Source organism: Leptopilina boulardi, unplaced genomic scaffold (genome assembly GCF_019393585.1).
Source record: "Leptopilina boulardi isolate dan_hultmark-lab unplaced genomic scaffold, ZJU_Lbou_2.1 LbouV2_367, whole genome shotgun sequence".
Lineage (NCBI taxonomy): Eukaryota > Metazoa > Arthropoda > Insecta > Hymenoptera > Figitidae > Leptopilina > Leptopilina boulardi.
Genome location: NW_026137937.1, coordinates 1,298,571 through 1,319,655, shown reverse-complemented (window position 1 = coordinate 1,319,655; position 21,085 = coordinate 1,298,571). Strand labels below are relative to the sequence as shown.

Here is a 21,085-nt window from a genome sequence, read left to right as displayed (position 1 = left end):
ACAGAGTCCACCACTGTAATTTCGTTTGAATGGTCGTTTACGCCAATCTCTTAAAAGAAAACAATCAAAAATAAATGTCTACTTATAAATGTGTCTTAGAAATCGTTTATTATATTAATTTCTGATATCCAGAGTGATAATAAAAATTGACTTTGTATATTATTGATGTCAAGTTATAAATGATAATATGTATAACGTTACTTTTGTATATCGCGTGTATATTTGATATATAAAAAGGAAATATGATATTGGCTAATTTTCGCACCAATGGAATCCTCCTCTTATATTCACCATTCAAGTCACAGTCACACACATATGTGTGTATGGCTCTTGAAGAAGAAGAAGGTAATAACAGAAGATAACCGCGTGCATAGTCACGTGCAGGAAATGGAACTTTTATATAGAAAACTATGTTGCATATATACGATGTTCTATTATACCTATACATACATATATATGTGCGAGGTGATATAACTTTCAAGCATCAATTTTATATTTCAATTGCAGTTATTGTTATTACACTCCTGTTATTTTATTTATTATTTCCTTTATTTTATATATATATATATATATACATATACTGATCAAGTTTCTAAAACGACAGTATTGTACTGTTGAAAATAATACCAGAATCGAGTAATAAAATATATAAACTATATTAATAAATAAAAATGTTTGGTTTATCACGTGTTCGTTTTTTATATAATAAGATGTGAAGATAACGATTTGAATCTTTTTTATTTTAAACTCCGAATGATCATTATCTATTGTAAATTATATTAATTAATATTTTCTTTGATTTTTGGCCTAATGACTTATATTTTACATCACACACTGTAGAAAAGGGACTTTGATTTTAACTACCAAGGAATTATATATATATATATATATATATATATATATATATATATATATATAACGCTGAGAAAAATAATTAGTCAGAGCAACAAAAATTTAGTTGGGCAAAAAATAAATTTTTGTTAGTATTTAAACAACCAAACTATTTGTATGAGTCAACAAAAAAATTTGGTAGAGTGTATTTTGTTGGCATAACAAAAGTGTTTGGTTGATCAAACCAATTTTTTTTTTTGTAAAATTAAAAATTTTATTCTACCTTATTTCTTTTCATTTTATTATTTTTTTTATTATTTATTTATTATCAATTTAAAGTTTAATTTATATTTATCCAATTGAAATATTTGTGGACTTTGAAAATTTTTATCTCCGCCTGGGATCGAACCTCTGTTTTTAAACTGCGAGTCGGGAGCTCTGACAACTGAACTACCCATCTTCGTGAGAGATTTAAACTAATTGTTCTCTTATGGTACGAGCTGAGAGCGAATTAAATTATTTGGTTGTCGTAATTAAATTTTGGTTATGACAATAAACGATCATTTGGTTTGGTTCTAAAAAATTTCTAAAGTATATTATAATAATTACTCTCTAAATCTGAATTAGTAAAAACATTTTCGACTAATTAATCAAATGATATTTAAAGAAAAAAAAAATCAATAATAATAATAATAAAATTAGAGATAAAGAAACAGGATTATTAGAATTGTGAATGCAAAATGAGGACCCATAACGATAACTTCAATAGACTCGTTTGCATTGAAAAGGAAGGTACATCCGAGTCGAGAAAGACGAGAGAGAGACAAGTAAAGGTGGACGTGACCGGTTTTGAAAGAACGGCCTTGAGAGATTTCTCGTAAGGGGAAGGAAATCGAATGGAGCAAGTGCGCGCTTATGCGCTTGATCCTGATGTGTCATCGAGACAATTTGCAGACCCTGCGTGATCGGGGGGGATTACAGACATGAAAAAGCCGATATAACCACGAGAGGGCGAATTGAATAAGAAACTTATCGACTACGTGAAGGTTTGAAGAAACGATATGAAATCACAAGACCTACCTATATATACATAAAACTTTTTAATGAGCTTTTATTGCGCACCGAGAGCCTTCGTGCGAATATAAGGACGTACACTGCAAAATTGCGATCTATGTCAGTTCGCCAAGTGTGATTATCTTCTTCAGGATCTTCCTCCCTCTATATTTCTCCATCTTCATTTTGTTTCTGTCTTTGCATATACTGCACGTATTTTCCATTTTTTTTATTTATTTTTTTCTTTTTGCTGTCAGTTTTTCACTTTTTATTTTTGTTTTCTCATAAGTCTTTTATATATTTTATATTTGTTATTATATTGTTTATTTGTTTCATATGTTATAGACTTTTTTTTTCTTCGCTGTTTATGTATCATTCTGAAAGTCTTTTTTACTATTCTGCGTCATTATTTTTCTTCTAGTAATATAGTTATAGTTTTTATCCTTCTATATCTTTTTCGAATTTTCATTAATCATTTTATTTATGTGTTATCTTTTACTACAATTTTATTGTTTTATACAATTCTTTTTTTTTATTATTTAATTATCTATTGTATATTCCTGAATTCATCTTGTTGTTCTATATTTCTATTTAAATATTAACAATCCACTCAATTGGTTCAAATTTAACTCTGAATTTTAAATTCATTTCAGATATATGAAGGCGCACTCAAATCTTTTTGGCTGTCTGCAGGTTACCATGGCAACACATAAGAGTGAGTGCAATAGAAATAAAATAATTGTTTTTAATAAACAAACGTATATACATAAACTTTAATTCTCAAAGTTGATTTACACAAATTAACGAAATTAAATAATAGAATTTTTAGGATAAGAATCTTGTTGACGTGACCGATATGACGCCCCCATTAAAAATTCGAGATTAATTAAAAATAATTTATAAATACAATCACTTTGAAATGTTTCCCTGTTTCCTTATATATATATATATATATATATATATATATATATATATATATATATATATATATTTATATATATATTTTCCCCAATTATTCATTATCTAGTATGAAACACTTGCTTTTAGCCATTAAATCCAATATGACGCACTAATCACATTCAACGAATTTTTTTTCTATACAGGTTTATTTTGAGTAACGTGAAGTTATCTGTTAACTTATTTTTGATGCAGATCTCATAATGAGATGTAGGAAAAATGAGTTCAGTTTTTTTTTCTGTGTTATTATATATTTTGTTTAGTTGAGAAAAATTGTTTTTTGACCACATTTTTCTATCGCTATTGTCCTCTGTCATTGAAGCTCTCGTTCTCATTCCCCCATACATAATATTATATTTTCCTTTCCCCACGGGCGCTCTTCTCCCTATTTCCCGTGAAGCACCTCCCCCCTCCTCTTTCCTAGAGGTACTTCCGTCTCCCACTCTTTGAGGGGCCTCATAGCCTCCCACTTCTGGGCCAGCAACCGACCTCGCTCTCGTCCTTGTCGCTGGTTGCATGCAACCGTTAAAGTGCAAGAAAAGACGATGCATCTTTTACTGCCCACCTTATAGGTAGACATAACAACTCTCGACAGTATTTACTTCGGCTTTGTTACATACCATCTCATAAAACATTGGTATGTAGATATTCCAGCAAATTATGCGCGTATCTAAATATATATATATATATATATATATATATATATATATATATATATATATACGCGCAAAGAGTATATATGCTTCTAGTCATTGGGAATTAAAGAGAAACAAGAAACTAATAATTAAGTGTGAGCATTATTAATACTCTCATTCTTTCTCTCTCATTTTATTACTTTGTCTTATTTTTCAATCCATTTATGCCGTTTGTAACGACCCATTGTCGAGTCAGCATTCACTTAATGTGCTGTTCAATTATTATTTTCACCACCTGCCTTTGGACGTGTGTGCGTATATATATATATATATATATATATATATATATATATATATATATATGTAATGGCTTCTTATATACGCATGTATAATTCCACTATATATGCCGACAAGACATCGATGAACTAGAAGTGTCTTATAGTATTAAGTGATTTAAATTTCCCAAATTGATTTATAATATATAACGATTATTTTCATAATCATTTAAAAATTCATATAGCACTAACGCGGAATATGCAACATAAATCTAAATCGGATTATAAATATAATCCAATTTTTTTTAAGTTTACGAACAAATTTAATAATTATAAATAAAATAATTATTTCAGTAATAATAATAATTACGATGTCTTTTTTTTTCATTTGTAACAAAATATCGAGCCCACAATCAAAAGACCATTAGAAGGCAAATACATTTTAATTATATTATGAATACAAAATAATCTTATTATATAAGATCTATATATGTATATTAACAAAAATAGAGTATTTCATCATTCTTGAGAAAAACAAAATTAAAGAATAAGATCCTAATTTCAATTAGAGATTTATTTATAAACAAAAATAAAATATTTCATCGATCGCACGAATAAAGGAAGAAAGGAAAATGATCTAATTACGATTACATTCTATTATTTTAAGAATTTCGAACACTCCCGCGTGACAAAAAAAAACATTAAATTGACTAAAGCAAGGAACACACTATAAATTTTAATTTTAAAATTACAAAATTTACACTCACATCTGAACAGATTAATGCACGAATTGCAACTGATTAAATTAATTTTTGGATGTTTTTTTCCACAATTATTATAGGACGCATGAATATTCCCTTCATTAGACTTGACGGAATTTTTGTAGTGTCAAATTAAAAATGATTAAATTTACATTTAGTAGAATTTTAAAAAAAGAGATTTTATAATGAGCCAAATTTTAATGTCGAAAAATTACTATTTAACAAAATTCTGATTTTATAGAATTTCTATTTAACTGAACTGTGATAAAGCTGATTTTCTAATATATCTCTCATAACAAAATGATATCCCTAGGATATCCATAGGATATCTATATCAATGGTCGATATCCTAGAATGGTCCCCAGGATATCCTTAGGATATCCAAATCGCCGGTCTGTGGGACATCAACAGGACATCCATAGGATATCCCTAAGACATCCACAAAATATCTATTGGATATTATATCGCAGGATATCCATGGGATATCCTCAAGATGTCCGTGGGATATTCTTAGGATATCCGTGGGATATTCTTAGGATATTCACGGGATATTTAATATCTCAACATATATTTTTAAAGGTTAAAATTGTTAAGCTAATATAATGAATAATAATATAATAAAAAGAAAAATCTTATGAGCTTCTAATTTATTTTAAATGAAGATTTGAAACGCATTTTTCAAAGTTTTTAAATAAACTCATGCACTTAATGCATAATTAATATTAATAGTTATTCGTTATTTGCGGGGAAGAATTTATATTGTTTAAAGCCAATTTATTTTCTGACAATATTAAGCATATGAATAAAGGAATGAATCACGAATGAGAAAAAAATTAGTTGATAATTTTTCAAATTAAACAACTTTCTCGAAAAACAAGTTGCATTTTATTTTATTTATATAAAATTTAATTCACAGAATATTCTCACTCGTAGTCTCATAATGACTTTAAAAACAGTATCCTGAGAATATCTTCTTGACATCCAGAAGATATACTGAGAATATCCTGAAAATATCTGTGGAATATGCTGACGATATCTATGGGATATCCTGATGATATCTGTGGGATATCTGGAGGACATTTATGAAAGTCTATAGAGATATCCAGAAGATATTCTGTGGATATCCTCAGATATCCATGGGATGTCCTCAGATATCCATGGGATATCCAAAGGATATCATACAGGATTCTGTATGAATAAAAATTGTTTTTTAAAAGTCGAATTTAACATTTTGGTTTAAAAAAAAGTGAGTTTTTTTTGACAAAAATTAAAAATTTTTTTTTAAAGTCATGTAAAATTTTTAATTTTTACTTTCTATCGAAATAAATAAATAAATAAAATAAATAAATAAAATAAATATTATTTTAATACAAAACCTTCAATAAATTAAATATAGGTACCCGGGTACCTCGTCCGCCCACAGAAGGTGTTTATTTCCTCAGTCCCATAAAGGTTAATAAATGTTTTTTTTTTAAGAAAATTTCTCTCTGGTATTTAAAAAAATTACTTTTTTACAAATATAGACATTTGTTTAGAAAAAAATTTGAAAAAAAATTTTTCTTTTAATATTATCTGTATTTGAAAAACTAAAATTTTTTTAATAATACATGGAAAAAAATCTTTATCTAGGTGTCGATTATGTAATTTGATTTGATTCTCACGTCAAAGTCAATTTTAATTCGAGACATTCATTTGTTCATTTAATTTTGACGTCAAATTAAATTTTTTTTTTGATTCGATTTTGACGTCAAATTCAAATAAAAAAGTAAATTTTAATTTGACGTCAAAATTAATATGTACAAATACCACGTGGACAATTTTTTATTGATTTTTTAAGCCAAAGACGCACAGAAAATTAAAAGGCATTAAAATAAGCTGCAACGCTCCTTATTTTAATCCATTTTGCTTATTTTAATACCAAAATGGATTAAAATAAGCAAAATTAGATTAAAATAATAAGCGTTGCAGCTTATTTTAATGCCTTTTAATTTTCTGTGCGTAGAAAATTTGAGTGAAATATTAAAATTTTGAATTCAATTTGACCTTCATACGATTATTTATTATTTCTACAATAATTCTTGTAATCTTATTAAACACACGTAAGCAACATGTAAATACAACGTGTCGCTTACGTGTGTTTTCCCATTGTAGGGCAGATTTAAAAACATATGTTTATACAGCTGAGATTTAAAGTTGGAGGAAGAACTATATATATATATTAAAATTACACCAGTAGTTAAGAGTCAAATTTTTAACTTTGAGTGGTTTAATTATAAAAGTTAAATAAAATTATTTAATTCGCAACTATGATTTACGTATATTTTTTATTTTTCACGAGCATTATATCCTTCGCTCAAACTTTTAAGGTAATTATAACATTTTTTTAAAAAATATATATTTAAAAAAAAACCTTTTTTGTGTTCAACTATAATTATGTATTATTTTTGGAGTAAATATTTTTCAATTTATTAATTTTATCATTTGCAACAAACTAATTAATAATAAATAATAAAACAATATGAATAATATTCTCAAAAGAAGAATAACTTTTACACTGCAAAAACAAATATCTTATTTTATGATGTTTTGATAGCGCTTTCAAGACATCTTAAAGTCTTAAAAACGCTACCAAAAAATTTTAATATGAGATACTTATTTTTGAAGTGTAATTTAAGAATTCTTTCTTATTTAAGAATATGATTTCTCTAGAAGAATAAAATCTTTAATTTTCTCAGTGTATTCTAACTTGCTTTTTCATAAGGATGTAATTATTTTTTATTGTAAGGGAAAATTTTTACATTATCAACTTTGCTTCTAAGGTTTTTTGAAACTTAATTTAAAAAAAAAAACACAGAAAAAACCTATAGTCTCATTTTTGTTGCAATTCAAAATGAGCCAATGCTAAACGACATAGACAGTGGCGCCACTAACCAGGTTCATTTTTGTTTCACATCAAAATGAGCAATATAAAATTATAATAATTTAAATACAATGTGTTTAGATTACGGATGTACTAAAGAAAGATAATCCAGCATATGATGAAACTACTATATCTCCAGTTAATGCCTTAATTAACGATTCTATTCAAATTATTGACGTTACAACTTCTAATGAAACAGGTGCAGTAACACCTGCTATCGATATCGAAATTGACACTGACATTGCTAAAACAAAAATTAATAAAACTACAACAACAACCTCAACACCTCGTAAGAACGCTGTATCACAATTTCCAATAAAACAATTAGTAACACCAATAACAACAAAAGAAGAAAGACCAGTCTCTCTCTACGAAAAACTATCGGCGGTAGTAGGATTAGTGATGGGACAAAAGATATCAGTGCCTGGAATGGGACACAGTGTACCAATCAGTTTGTTTAGATAACATTATCTAATAACATCATTAATGTTTGATTAGAAACAATTGTTATTTATAATTTTTTAATAATATATTATATTTTTTTAATTTATATTTATTTTATGTATATATGAAATAATAAATTTAAAATAATGGCAATAATAATTGCCAATATTGTTATATTTATTCAAAATATTTAATGTAAAGTTCTCCTCAAAGTGTATTTTAATTTTGAATGTCTGATTAAATGAATTAAAAAAAACAAGAAATAATATAGTTATGAATAAAGAAAACAAATATATTATTGTATTATAACATTTATAAAATTATAGAATATAAATTGTTATAAAAGCAATTTCTTACAAAATGGAACCTTAAGTTTAAAAATTTTTTTTTTTTCAGTTTTTGAATAAGAAGTTAATCTAAGGCGAAGGTTTATAGTTAGAACAAAGGGGGATTTTTATTTGCATAAGAATAATTTGAGTATTCTCCGCTCGCGTGTATTCACAGAAAATTATAAGGTATTAAAATAAGCTGCAACGCTTATTATTTTAATCCAATTTTGCTTATTCTAATACCAAAATGGATTAAAATAATGAGCGTTGCAGCTTATTTTAATGCCTTTTAATTTTCTGTGTTACCTTAAATTCACTGGCTAATGTTGTCATTCGAATATGAAAAGCAAAACACGAAGGTTTCATAGTGTGGCGTTTATTTTCGTGAAGCGGTCACCATATACGATCCCCAATGCACATAATATATTTAAACTTGTTTTACGTTTATGCACAAAACAAAACTGAAGAAGATAATTCAACCAAACATTACAAATTATGAAACACTTTCAAAATAAATACATTATTCAGTTTAACAAAATTAATGCACGAGCACACCAAATTTACTGTTTTGGCAATTGACTGTAATTTAAAACGATAATTGACAAACAATAGAAATATATAGAATTTTATTCTATTACCGCACAATCAAAGAATTAACACTGGGGAAAAAATTTATTTCATTTAAATAATTGGTTACTTGATTATTATAAAATAAATATTTATTTAATTGAGTCATTTAATTCATAAATAAAAATTATTTGGTTCAAGTAAATATTTATTTGATAAGTAGTGATAGATTATTTGAATCAAATAAATTTTTTTCACTGTAATTTATGACAATGAGAAATATTAATTTGAAAGAAAATTTGATTTTTAAACCTGTTACAATTGTTTATTTACGTAAAACATGTCACTTTATATTTGTGTAAATTTTTTTCGGGGGGGGGGGGGAGAAAAATTCAACAACAACCAAAAAATGTATCTCTATTGAAAAGCGGAAATTCGAACCACTGTTTGACAATAGTAAGAACCTACATATTCTTATCTTTTTCCTTTTTTTTACTTTATTTTTACACTACAACAACTGTTCTATAGTCGCCTACAAGAAACAGAGTTTCCGAGAAGGGTAAACGGTATTTTCCCGTGTATGTAATAAGATGGAGAAAAAAAAATGTATCAGCACTGAGTATAAATTGTAAAACTCTCGAGATATCTGGAATTCGTGTTTAACTTGTACGTTAATTTATTTAGAGCCTCATTTAATTAACCGCGAAACTACATACAACGAAAATTGCCGTTTTGTACACTTATATGTCTGACCAAATTCATAGTTTTACTACTTAAACATTGATTCTGTTGTGTATTCATTTTTTTTCTTAAATCGTATTTACAATTTGTGCATGAAAAAAATTTTTTTTTTTTACAAGTAAAAAACAAATATTTATTATTATAAATATAATAATTTATATTTATTCAAATGGAAAACATTTTTTCTACTTTTATTCAGTTAAAATGCAATCTAAGTTGATTTCCGACTGAAAAATGTAATATATAAACAAAATGAAGCACGCTATAAAACATTTACGATGATAATTATTGCATAACAGTTAGAATAAATTTTGCATATATACGAGAATTTAATTTTTCTCTAATGAACACCAAACTTCTCTCTCGGGCTATTTCCGACATTTCTTTGATTTTATTTATTTACAAAAGAAAACAAAAAAAAACCTAATTTCTATGAGTTTCACAATAATTTAATGTGTTTTAATTTTCATTTAACGATATTTCATTTTAATGAAATAAAATAATACCTATATAATTTAATGACAGATGAAATAATAAAAATATGAAAATAACTAAAATTAAAAATTTGCTAAAATATTTTATATAAATAAAGAAAGATTTATTAGAGAATTTAGATTCAACTTACAATAAAATTATAAAGTTACTGTTTTCAAATGTTTTGAATTATTTCTAATTAAGTGGTATGTTCTTTTATTATATATGATTATAATGATGATTATTAAATAAAATAATAAATAGAAAAATATATAATCAAATAGCAAGCAAAATAATAATTGTAATAAACAAAGGACAATATAATATATTATATTCAAATAAAGAAAACGAAAAAAAAAGAAGAATAGAAATGAAAGACACAAATTGCTAACGATTAAATTTTAAAGAAATATATATATATATATATATATTATTCTCCATAGGTCTGTATAACTATAATAATTTTTCAAATCGAAGATTATAGATTCATTATGTGTTTGAAATGACAGAAATTATACATATTTCGCCCCACAACTGTTGCATTTTACAAATGATTAGAATTTGCATAATTGAAGGAATAAGGTAACTAACAATTTCACGCATGATTCATATGTACGTTAAAAAGACATTGGAAAACCTGACTCGGAAATAAAATCTCACTATGAATTTATATATTTCTTGCCGTTGGACATATATGTAATTGTTGATTATTCATCATCAGTAATCAACTCAACACACGGAGTGTTTATGCTTCTGTATATACTTCGCGTGCTAACGTGATTACTATAATTTAAAAATTCTTTTTCTATCCTTTTTTTTCTATTCATGCCAAAGGGTTTTAATAATTCGTTTCGGTTTCAAAACGTTGCTTTGATATACAATATAATTGGCATCAATATATATATATATATACATACGGATTGAATATAATCGAAATACAGCTACTGTACGTACACGTGATTTGAATGAGACTGTTATCCACGGTCCGCTCTCGCACTTCTCTTCAATTGCATCAGAGAGGCATCTAATTTTGTTTGCATTAGGAGAGTTCACATTCGAGATTATAAACTCTCACGTGTCTCTTTCCGCGTGCACTTTAATTAGATTCATGCCAATCATTGCGCAAATAGTGCGAATGAAATTTGCTGCAGAATGATCATGTTACGAGCAAATCATTTCCATATATATAACGAAAAACAAAATTTCATGATATTTTACCCTCTTAGGTTCCTTCCATCTCATTTACATAATTCAGTTATCAGAAATGTAAATCTCATTTATAAATATTATATAAACAAAATATATTTTAGTTTTTTTTTATTAGATCCAACAAGTTTCGTATACACTGAGAAAAATATGCTATTGAATCAATAGCATTTCTGCCAAAGGTATAAAAATTATTAATTCAAAAGCATATGCTATAGAATCTATAAAATATTTTACAAATTTTATAGCATATGCTTTTGGATCAATAATTTTTATACCTTTGGCAGAAATGCTGTTAATTCAATAGCATATTTTTCTCAGTGTATAGAAAAATTTCATTAGTTTCACAATAAAATAAGATGAAAATGATATAGGTATAAAAAAAAAATTAAGTTTCAAATTGTTCCTCCAACATATTGTTAAACAAAATATTGAGACGCATATAAATATATAAGCTAGTTTAAAATTAATTTATTAGAATTTTTATTTGATAAAATTTTATTATATCTAGAATGAAATTCTGTTCAATGTAAATTTTAACAAATTAATTTTAATATTTTTGATTATTTTTCATTGCAAATGTAATTTAAACAAATTTATAAACCAAAAAGGATTTAATTTAAAAATATATCTTCTTTAGCTTTAAAATATCTCCCTTGGCGATTCTAGAATAATTTCTAAAAGTTTTATTTTTTTTTAAATATAATTATAAATATTATTCTGATAAAAACAATTTATCAAGTCTAAGAAATATAAAACACAAAATTGATGAAGCGCTTTCTATTATGATATATTGTATATATAAAAGCAGTGCGATAAATTCTAATAATGCTTTCGGACAAATTATAAAATGCGAAAATTGCTCCGAGCTGATCTTTAAATTATAAAACATATATATATATGCACTTTACATAGATGTAAAGTAAAATTGAAGTAAACCAGGTTGCTAACATGTGCTAGAATATAACTGTAATGTAAATTATTATTAAAATCATTAAATTTTCCACATGGAATAAAATTTCTAATTTTATAATATTAAAAGAAAAGAAAAGAAAAAGAGAATAAATGAAAACAAAATTTTTTTCTTTATGAATTCAAATTACAAGATAATATTTTCATGTAATAATAAGGCAAACATTTTTTTTCTAAATATTTTGTATCGAACAAAGTTGTTTTGTATAAGAGAAAGAGTTGAAAACAATAAAGTGGTAGTAGTAGTAATAGTAGTATATAAGAGAATTTCGTTATCGGAAGTAATTCCAAAGCCTTGAGGTTGTTTATACAGTCGAGTAATAATCGGACATTTTGTGTGATCATATCTCTTTTCGAAGCTTATACGAAACATTAATGCGATACGTCGAATCTGATACCGTTACGAAAGGTTCAGTGCAAAACGCTGTTTAAGAATCAAAGAAACGGTTCGTAAAATACTTTATACACGTATATACAAATTTTAGTTTCATTTTCAAAATTATTTAATTCTATATTTGAATTTTATATTTTGAGTTTCAAAACTTTTTAATTTTTTAATATCACATACATAATCGAGTACTCTCTAAATTTTAATTAATCAGAATTCGTTTACTAATTTTTTTAAGTAAAATATTACTATTTAATTTAGTAATATTTTTTTACTAAAATTTTAATAAAAAATGACTAAAAATTATTAGTACAAATATTAAAATATAAAAACTCATGAGTTATATTATAATTGAAATTTAGTTTAAAAAAAAAATCAAATACTTCATCAATATTACTGTGGGTAAAATAGTGATATGGCAGTAAAATAAAAAAAAAAACAAGCTATATACAATACGATTGTGTTAAGCCAGAATTATGTCAGTAATCATGAAAAATTTCTTTCAGTGTAGTATAAGATACATATACTAACGCCACGACTTTGACCTGCAAGCTCTTGGAATTTGCATAAATTTTAAATCCCATGATAGTATCTCGCCCCCCGAAAGACATTGGTGTACGTATCTCTTGACCCGCGAACTTTCGGTCACGATATCGACAATCGCCATCGTCTCCTTTAGTTTTATTTCCCGAAACGTTTTTACACTATACATATTCGTGCATCGTTCATCTTTATTTTTGCCCACCTCATCCCCCTTCTGATAAAAACTTATTCAAAATACAAGTTACAGGTAACGTAGGTCGCATCACCTTATGTTCACCTTTTTCTTCGCATCTAATTTTCATTTTATCACTCTTTCATATGGATTTTTAAATCTTTTTCTTTTCGCCTTTTATTTCATAAATAAAAAATAATATAAAAAATTTTTTTTTTAAATGTTAATTAAACCCTTTTAGTCATATATTTTTCTATTTAACAAAGTTTACGGATCACTGTAACCTTAAAGGTTTTTGGGATCGCTGATCATGAATCTAAAATCCGTCTTTGAAAATTCAAAATGGCGGACGACTTTACAAAAAAATTGATCGGATTCGTTTAAAACTCGTTACTCGGTGGTTTTCGGGGTCGCTGATTACGAATCCAGAATTTGAGGTTTGGAATGTGGGGTCCGGAAAAAGTTATGTACTCGTCCCCCTGGAGTAGAAAACCATCCCAAAATTGTTTTGTTACTAAAATGTTCATATTTAACTTAAAATAACTTTATTAAAAATAATTTTCTTCCTTTTTTATAAGGATCCAACATTTTGAATTTTGAAAAACTAATATTGAATTCATAATCAGCGACCCCGCAAACCCCCGAGTAACCAGATTCAAGTCAATCCGATCAACAAAATAATAAAAATTCAATATTTTCTTATTTATTGAGTTTCATCATTTTGAAAGTTAATTAAATTACATAAATTTTATTTTCATTAATAATTTTTAATACCTAACATGAAAATTTTGAAAACAAAATATGAAAAGTTTTATTATCGATTCGCGGAAAAATTTACTAGTGAAATTAAAATTAATTTGTATAAAATATAATATTTACGTAGAAAAACAGTGAGTCCAGTCCCGGAATAATTTCAGGCTTTGAAGAATGCAATTCAAGTTCTTATGTATATATATATATATATATATATATATAAACTCGCGAGTATATAGCAAGACGAGAAAATTGAAGCACTGCGGTTTTGAAGGAAGTAGAAATTAAACTCAAATTAACCTTGGTAACATTGGAAGACAAGGGATCATGGAGCCTTCCCAGCTTTTATAATGACTTTAGACCACTATTAACTCGCAAAACTGAAAAATGACAGCTTTCATGCGAATTAGGATTTAAAAAGAATGGGAGAAAGAAAAAAAGAAATGAGAAATTAGAAAAACGGTGAAAAATTGAAACTTGTGTTATGTATTTATAACTGTATATCGCAAACTTTCGAATTGAAATTAAAGAAAGAATTGAACTTGATGAACAAGGCGGAGAAAAGACATAGCAAAGTTGCATTAAAGAAAGTGATTAATGACCTGAACAATTTCTCTTCAAGGTCCTGCAGCAATCTCTGTGTTCTTTAATTTCACTTGACTTCTGACTAATCACTTAATTGCTTCAAGTTATCGTACGGCAACTGCAATTACTTAATACCGTATTTTATTATTATTTTACGTAATCCATGACTTTCAGCAAAGTATAACCTTGAGAAAGTTATTTTTCTTCAGTTTCTTCTTTTCTGGTTCAATGACTTTTATAATTTCAGTTTGGATTTCATTATATTTTTTTTTCTATTATGTTTTGCTTTAAATATTGCTTGTTTCGTACTTATTATGTTACAATTTCTATTTATTTATTTTTTTTTAATTAAATGACATTTCTTAGAAACAAATTAGTTTTTTCAAATTCAAGATTAAACCTTTTTAGAATTATAATATTTCTTGGAACTAAAGGAAACTATTTAGAATCGTGAATTTTATCTTATTTATTATCTATCTATCTATTATCGATTTTTTTTTTTGGTTTCGTGGCTCGGTCCCGAAAGCCTTGTAATTTCGCTTTGGCGTCTGTCCGTCTGTCCATCGTACACTCGTAACAACCGTTTCCATAGCAATGAAAATGTCTTATAATATAAAAAAAAAATATTTCAAATACAAAAGGTGATATTTAAAAACCAAAAAATGTATCCTAAAACAAAAGAAAATTCTAAAACCAAAAGAGAATACTTTACAATCATAAAACATATAGTAGAACTAAAGAAGATATTTTAAAATCTTAAAATCAAAGAATATATTTTAAACAAAAGAAAACTATATTTGAATCCAAAGGAAGGATATATCCTATAACCAAACAAGTCAATTTTTAGAAAAAGATATATTAAAACTAAACATGATATTCTAAAATCAAAGAAGATATTTTAGAATTAAAGAAGCTGCAGCTTATTGGCAAAAAAAGCGAAAGTTACCAACACTATTAAAGTGAAATACTGTTATCCATTTGATTTGTAAAATTCACTCTATTGTTATACAAGCTTTAGCATATTTTACAGTACGACACAATTCTCAGTCTCATGAATTTAACAACAACCGAAAGGAATGAAGTTGTACCGTTGAGTGAATTGAAAAGAAATGAAACGTAAATTTCCATGGTATACATATATACGATATTATCGACGATCGATCGCGTGTTATTAATAATGATTTATTTGCTATAATTTAAAATCCAGTTCCTTATAATATTTAATGTATAACATAAACACGCGGAATACCCTTCGGTCAACTCATCAAAAGACGGAAACTTAATTAGATTTAATCGGTTTCATCTTGCACCTACTCCAACATTAATATGATCTTACATGTGATTCTCATCAACACTTATATCCTGTTTATTAAAATATATATATATATATATATATATGTGACGCGACGCGAAGAAAGGTACCTAAGAAGCCAAACGGCAATTTTACAGGAGAGGGAAAAGAACAAGCTAGAACGCGGCGCAGAATTTCCGATATCTCTTACTCTCTCTCGTTTCCCACTACTAATTCGAGTTAGCGTCTGTGTATTCGGCCGTCTTCGGCAAGTAAAGAGAGATGCACCTCGTTCACGTGCTTTCGTAGTGAGAGAGAACGGTGTAGTCAGCGCATCTCTCTCTAAATCACGAATACCGACCCGAACTTCAAGTGGCGCATGGTTACAGTGAGAGGGGAGCGTAGATATGTGTGCGTGAGGAAAAAGAGAATCAACTCTTAGCACGAATTGTTCATCTTTAAATCGTTATTACAAGAAAAGTATTAGATAAAAATTAATTTTGACTTCAGATAATTGAAAAGCAATCTTTAGTTTATCGAAAACAATCATAATCCGAAAATCGATTTTTGCCTTCTTAGGTACCTTTCTTTGCGTCGCGTCACATATATATATTGGTGTAATGTAGCATCTTTGTATAATTATTTTCATATTAACCAAGAACTAATTATTTTCAATATTACCTTATTTAATTGAAACTATAAATAAGATTTTCATTTTTTCCCTTGCGCTAAATAATGTTGAAAATTATAAATTTAATTATCATTAAAATGTATATAATTCAAAATCTTTAAATATATGGCGTGAATTTTTTTTTTTATATACACATGTTAATAAATTGATAACACTCGGTTAATAAATTGTATCAATATATGCTAATAAAATTACGTAATTATTGTATATAATAATAATTAATAAAATATATAATTATAAAGCAATAAATTACATAAATATATCATAATGTATTAAATCATAAGAGTGTAAACATAAATCACATTTTTTCGTTTTGTAATTTTGAAATCTAATATATAGTGAATCTAATAATTAATAATGAATTTGTTGAAATTAATATTTTAAGAATTTTATATTACTAGAGATATGAGTATTGTTTTTTTAAATTAATTTTTATTTATTTTATTATAATAGTTAATTGTTTACCTAGTTGTTTTAATTATTGATTTTTAAATTGAAATTACATTCATTTCCTTTTTTATTTTGAGAAGAATAAATTTTCGCTCAATCTATTATTGAAATCACACATTGCATGTATGGGATATTACAATCGGAAATTCAGTGAAGCAAGAAAAACCTTTTGTTGTGTCAGTCTTCTTGTTTTCTTTTGTTACTTTTTTTTTTTTTTTTTTAATTTTATAGTCAGTGAGCTGCCTTGAATCATCAGCTTATCAAGTTTTCCGTTATCTATCATTGGCAAAATGTATTTTTTTCCGGTAAATCTCTCACTTGGGACGAATAATATGAGGGAAGCAGTCATAAGTCACTATAGTAATTGTTGGCTTACTCGGTTACTCGCATAAACTTCATGGTTCGACATCGTTAAGGACCGACGATTAAACTTCACTGCGCGCGGAATATTGCTCGCAGCTCAAGAGAGATGATGATTGACTGTGAGAATTTCCTCGATATTTCATAATATTGTTCAATTTTGATGGAAAACAATATAAAAAAAAAATAAATAAAAATAATTACATTCCATTAAACAAAATTTTATGTATAAATTATTTAAAAAAAATTGTTTTAATTAGCAATCAGGTTCTGTAACCATCTTTATTGGCTGTAGATCATCTTCTATTATACAAAAGTTCTTTGGTTTTAAACTGTTTTATATTATTTTAAAATATCTTTTTCCACTTTAGAATATCTTTATTTGGTTCTGAAAATCTTTTCTGATTTTAAGACAATATTTCTTTTTTCTTATTATTTAATATTCCCTAATAGAAAATTAATTTCTCATTAAATAAAGTAAAAAAAAGTTTAATAATAATTTAAAATTAAAAGAACATTGACCAACTATATATTTTCTCTGTATTGAAATATTATAGTTATACATTCTCGTCATTTGTAAAATTTGAATACTAATTAAATGTAAATTTTAACGAAATTGGGTCACGTTATAAGCTCTAATTAATGTCTCGAATCAAAAATAAACGATTATTCAAGCGGATTATGTACCCCGTGGGGATTTTTGCACGCCTCCCTCTCATATATGCATGGTTCATACGCACGAGCGATCATAATCACGAAACGGACATAAGATCGTGATTCCTTATGCGAGAAGCGAACACTTGTGTGATCGAGGAGCATTTTGCTTGGAGCGTTATTGCTCCGCCGACTGGGTCATAGTGGCAAAGACGATGAGGAAGCCAAGAAGCACTGATTTTATACAGTACATATAATCGATGCCAGTGACTCCAATTACACAGAAAATCTTTTCTCTCTTTTGCGCGGGAGCTTTTAATTTATTACCCTCTTCAACATTTTTTTATTATAATATACCAACCAAAGAGCCTAGAGACGATTTGTATAACATATATTTATGTCCAATCTAACTTTATACATACCTAAACTAACATTAAACCTAACCTAACCTCAAATCTTATACCTATCTTATTTAAATTAACCTTACTTATAATTTAAAATAACCTCTTTAAATTGATCAATATTTTCTTATTGAAATAAATAAAAAAGACGAATCGTTTTGTTAAATTAAAGAATTCTTTTTAATATGAGCCTGTTTTCATCGGAATGGATAAATTAAACTGGATAAAATTGTAGGTTAAATTCGCCTCTGCGCAGAATAGTCAAAAATGCGATTGATGATTGGACATTCTTCGTGTGTTCTGCGCAGACGCGAATTTATTTCGGTTCATTCGTCCAACTACTACTTTAAACTCTACGTTGAAAACAGTTTCTATATATAAAGATACAATTTTAATCAAAAAAAAGAAAGGATATAAAAAAAGTATATCAAAATAAAAAAAAAGAAAATTAAAAATAAATACTGTTATATCAAATTTTTCTCTGTAATGTTATTTGATAGATGAAAAGTGTATTTAACTAATATAGAATTTGCCGCGTAATTCTGGTATGATCATTATACAATAACCACGTAATTATGTCGATGATGCGCGTGCGATAATGAAGCGTGATGATAGTTTCTTAGACGCCTTACACATTTCTTTAAAGCGCAGTTAGTTCCTCTCTATATAAGTAATTCACAAGAATTCACACGGACAAAAATTTGCATCTACCTGCAATTAAGATTTGCGTTAACATTAAAACTAGATCCGTATTCAAGCATTATATATATATATACGAAGATTGTTTTATCCTCAATTGCAAACTCTATGAAAGATTCGTCACACAATAGAGAGTATAGTCAGCGCATTATTGTCAGAGAAGTAGAACTCCTCTGAAGAAGAAAAAAAAGATATATATACATATATTTTTAGGCAAAATTCACATAGACAACCGTTACTCATATTTAATGTAATCTTTATTATTTTTTGACAAAAAAATTATCACAATGTTAAATAGAATTTTAGATACAAAAAAATTAGAAGCGAATTTTTTTTGGGGAAAAATAGAAACCAAAAAGTTTTAACATGAAGAATTAGAAAAAATAAATACTGTTAAAAACTTAATTTCTAATTAATTTTAATATTCATTCCATAATATATTAATATTGTGTAAAAAGTTCTTAAAACAATCATTATGAGAAACTATTTTTCTGATGTATAACTAAATGAAATTCAATAACTATATAACAGTGAAACGGCATAAATATTGCATCTTGAATTCCATAACAAAATTGCCGTGTCAAGAACAATTTGCATCAGGGGAATGAGGGTAATCTCTATCCTTTGTATTTTGACGGATGAAATATTATTTAATCAGATTTATTAATTTAATAGACAATTGTAATTATCAATATGTATCTAAGAGGGATCTGGCATTATGCAAAATAGAAACCTTAGACACTATGAAGCTGTTATGCAAAGTAGCCTGGAGAATAGCATGATTAGGTTACATTGAGAGGAAGAGTCATGATCGTGATCAACATTGTATTACATCGCCCACAATTTTGTATTGTCTCAAATAAACGACCAGATGTAATAATTTCACTATACACTAAGAGAACATTCAAACAGTTCTCAAGTATTTTTTTTAGTTCCTTTTACAACCCTCTTAAACTTTCATTTTTTTTCAAAATTTTCAAAACAATTTTGTCGAGAAAAACTTTTAAAATTAATTATTAATTTCCTTTTAAATTAAAAATAATATATCTTTTTTTTCGTATCAAACATTCCCGATAAATATATAATAGAAAGTTGATTTTTACTTATTGAAATACCATTTCAATGTCTATTCATAATCGCAATTTTTAAGCCATAATTATTATTCACCGTTACGTCTTCAAGCTCGGATGCAAACTCCTCTAGACTAGATTGGCTCGTTTTAATGCTTAGAGACACGATGATGAATGATAATTACGATTTGCAAATCACAATATATCTTTAGGAAGCCAAGTAACTGTTCTCACTTGATTTTCACTCGTTCTATATTGTTTTGGGAGTAAAGGCCACAATGATATAAATTTTTGAATACTCTTTATTAATGGATGACTATCGATAAAATTCTCATCAGAGTCTCTTCAGAGAATGAACTATTCGACTCTTCATTATATAGCCTTTGCCATCATTTTCACTATAAATTGTCGATTAAATAATTTTATATTAACGACGTGTCGAAAGAAAATATTTTCACACGATTGTTACAATGTTAATTTTTTGACCACTTTCCTTGGGCAATACTTTGAAAGGATTAATCTAAAATTTTGTGGAAAGTCCAAAATATGATGAGAATCTAAAATTATAAAATTGGTTCGGCAACAGATTAAATTAAACAGTATCATTATAGTAAATAGTCAAACTATAGACTAGGTCGTTAGGGTCGGTATTATTTTGACATAAAATTTTTCGTAATAATTGTTATAATCTAATTGCAAAACTTTATAATCTTTCATGATATATGAATTTAATCTGTATAAAGCTTTCTAATACCTCACAATTTATTGTACAATCGATAATAATATAAATTTGTACAACCACCAAAATTCAAAATGTTTATTTGTACTATTGTTATATTTTTAATTGTAAAAATAAATTAACT

At 26.8% G+C, this 21,085-nt stretch overlaps 3 protein-coding genes across 6 annotated transcripts in view; 2 read left to right on the top strand and 1 right to left on the bottom strand.

Annotated features, from left to right (window-relative positions):
• The window catches only part of LOC127287013 (uncharacterized), a 216,237-nt gene that overhangs the window by 50,311 nt on the left and 144,841 nt on the right, over positions 1-21,085 (bottom strand). The gene's annotated exons all lie outside the window — the stretch shown is intronic.
• The window catches only part of LOC127287022 (uncharacterized), a 442,987-nt gene that overhangs the window by 322,371 nt on the left and 99,531 nt on the right, over positions 1-21,085 (top strand). For both annotated transcript variants that reach the window (XM_051313719.1, XM_051313718.1), the window contains one exon: positions 2,538-2,599. The gene's annotated coding sequence lies outside the window, so the exon portion shown is untranslated. The remainder of the gene's footprint in view (positions 1-2,537; positions 2,600-21,085) is intronic.
• On the top strand, positions 6,763-8,020 carry LOC127287023 (uncharacterized). The gene is made up of 2 exons (XM_051313723.1): positions 6,763-6,878; positions 7,514-8,020. Exons 1-2 carry the CDS (start codon positions 6,819-6,821, stop codon positions 7,895-7,897), a joined length of 444 nt encoding a protein of 147 aa, XP_051169680.1. The 5' UTR covers positions 6,763-6,818; the 3' UTR covers positions 7,898-8,020.

Bases quoted from the DNA above. Each gene is read 5' to 3' on its own strand.
- LOC127287023 (XM_051313723.1), top strand. From the start codon at position 6,819: ATGATTTACGTATATTTTTTATTTTTCACGAGCATTATATCCTTCGCT. The intron at 6,879-7,513 runs GTAATTATAACA...CAATGTGTTTAG, and splicing joins CCTTCGCTCAAACTTTTAAG to ATTACGGATGTACTAAAGAA.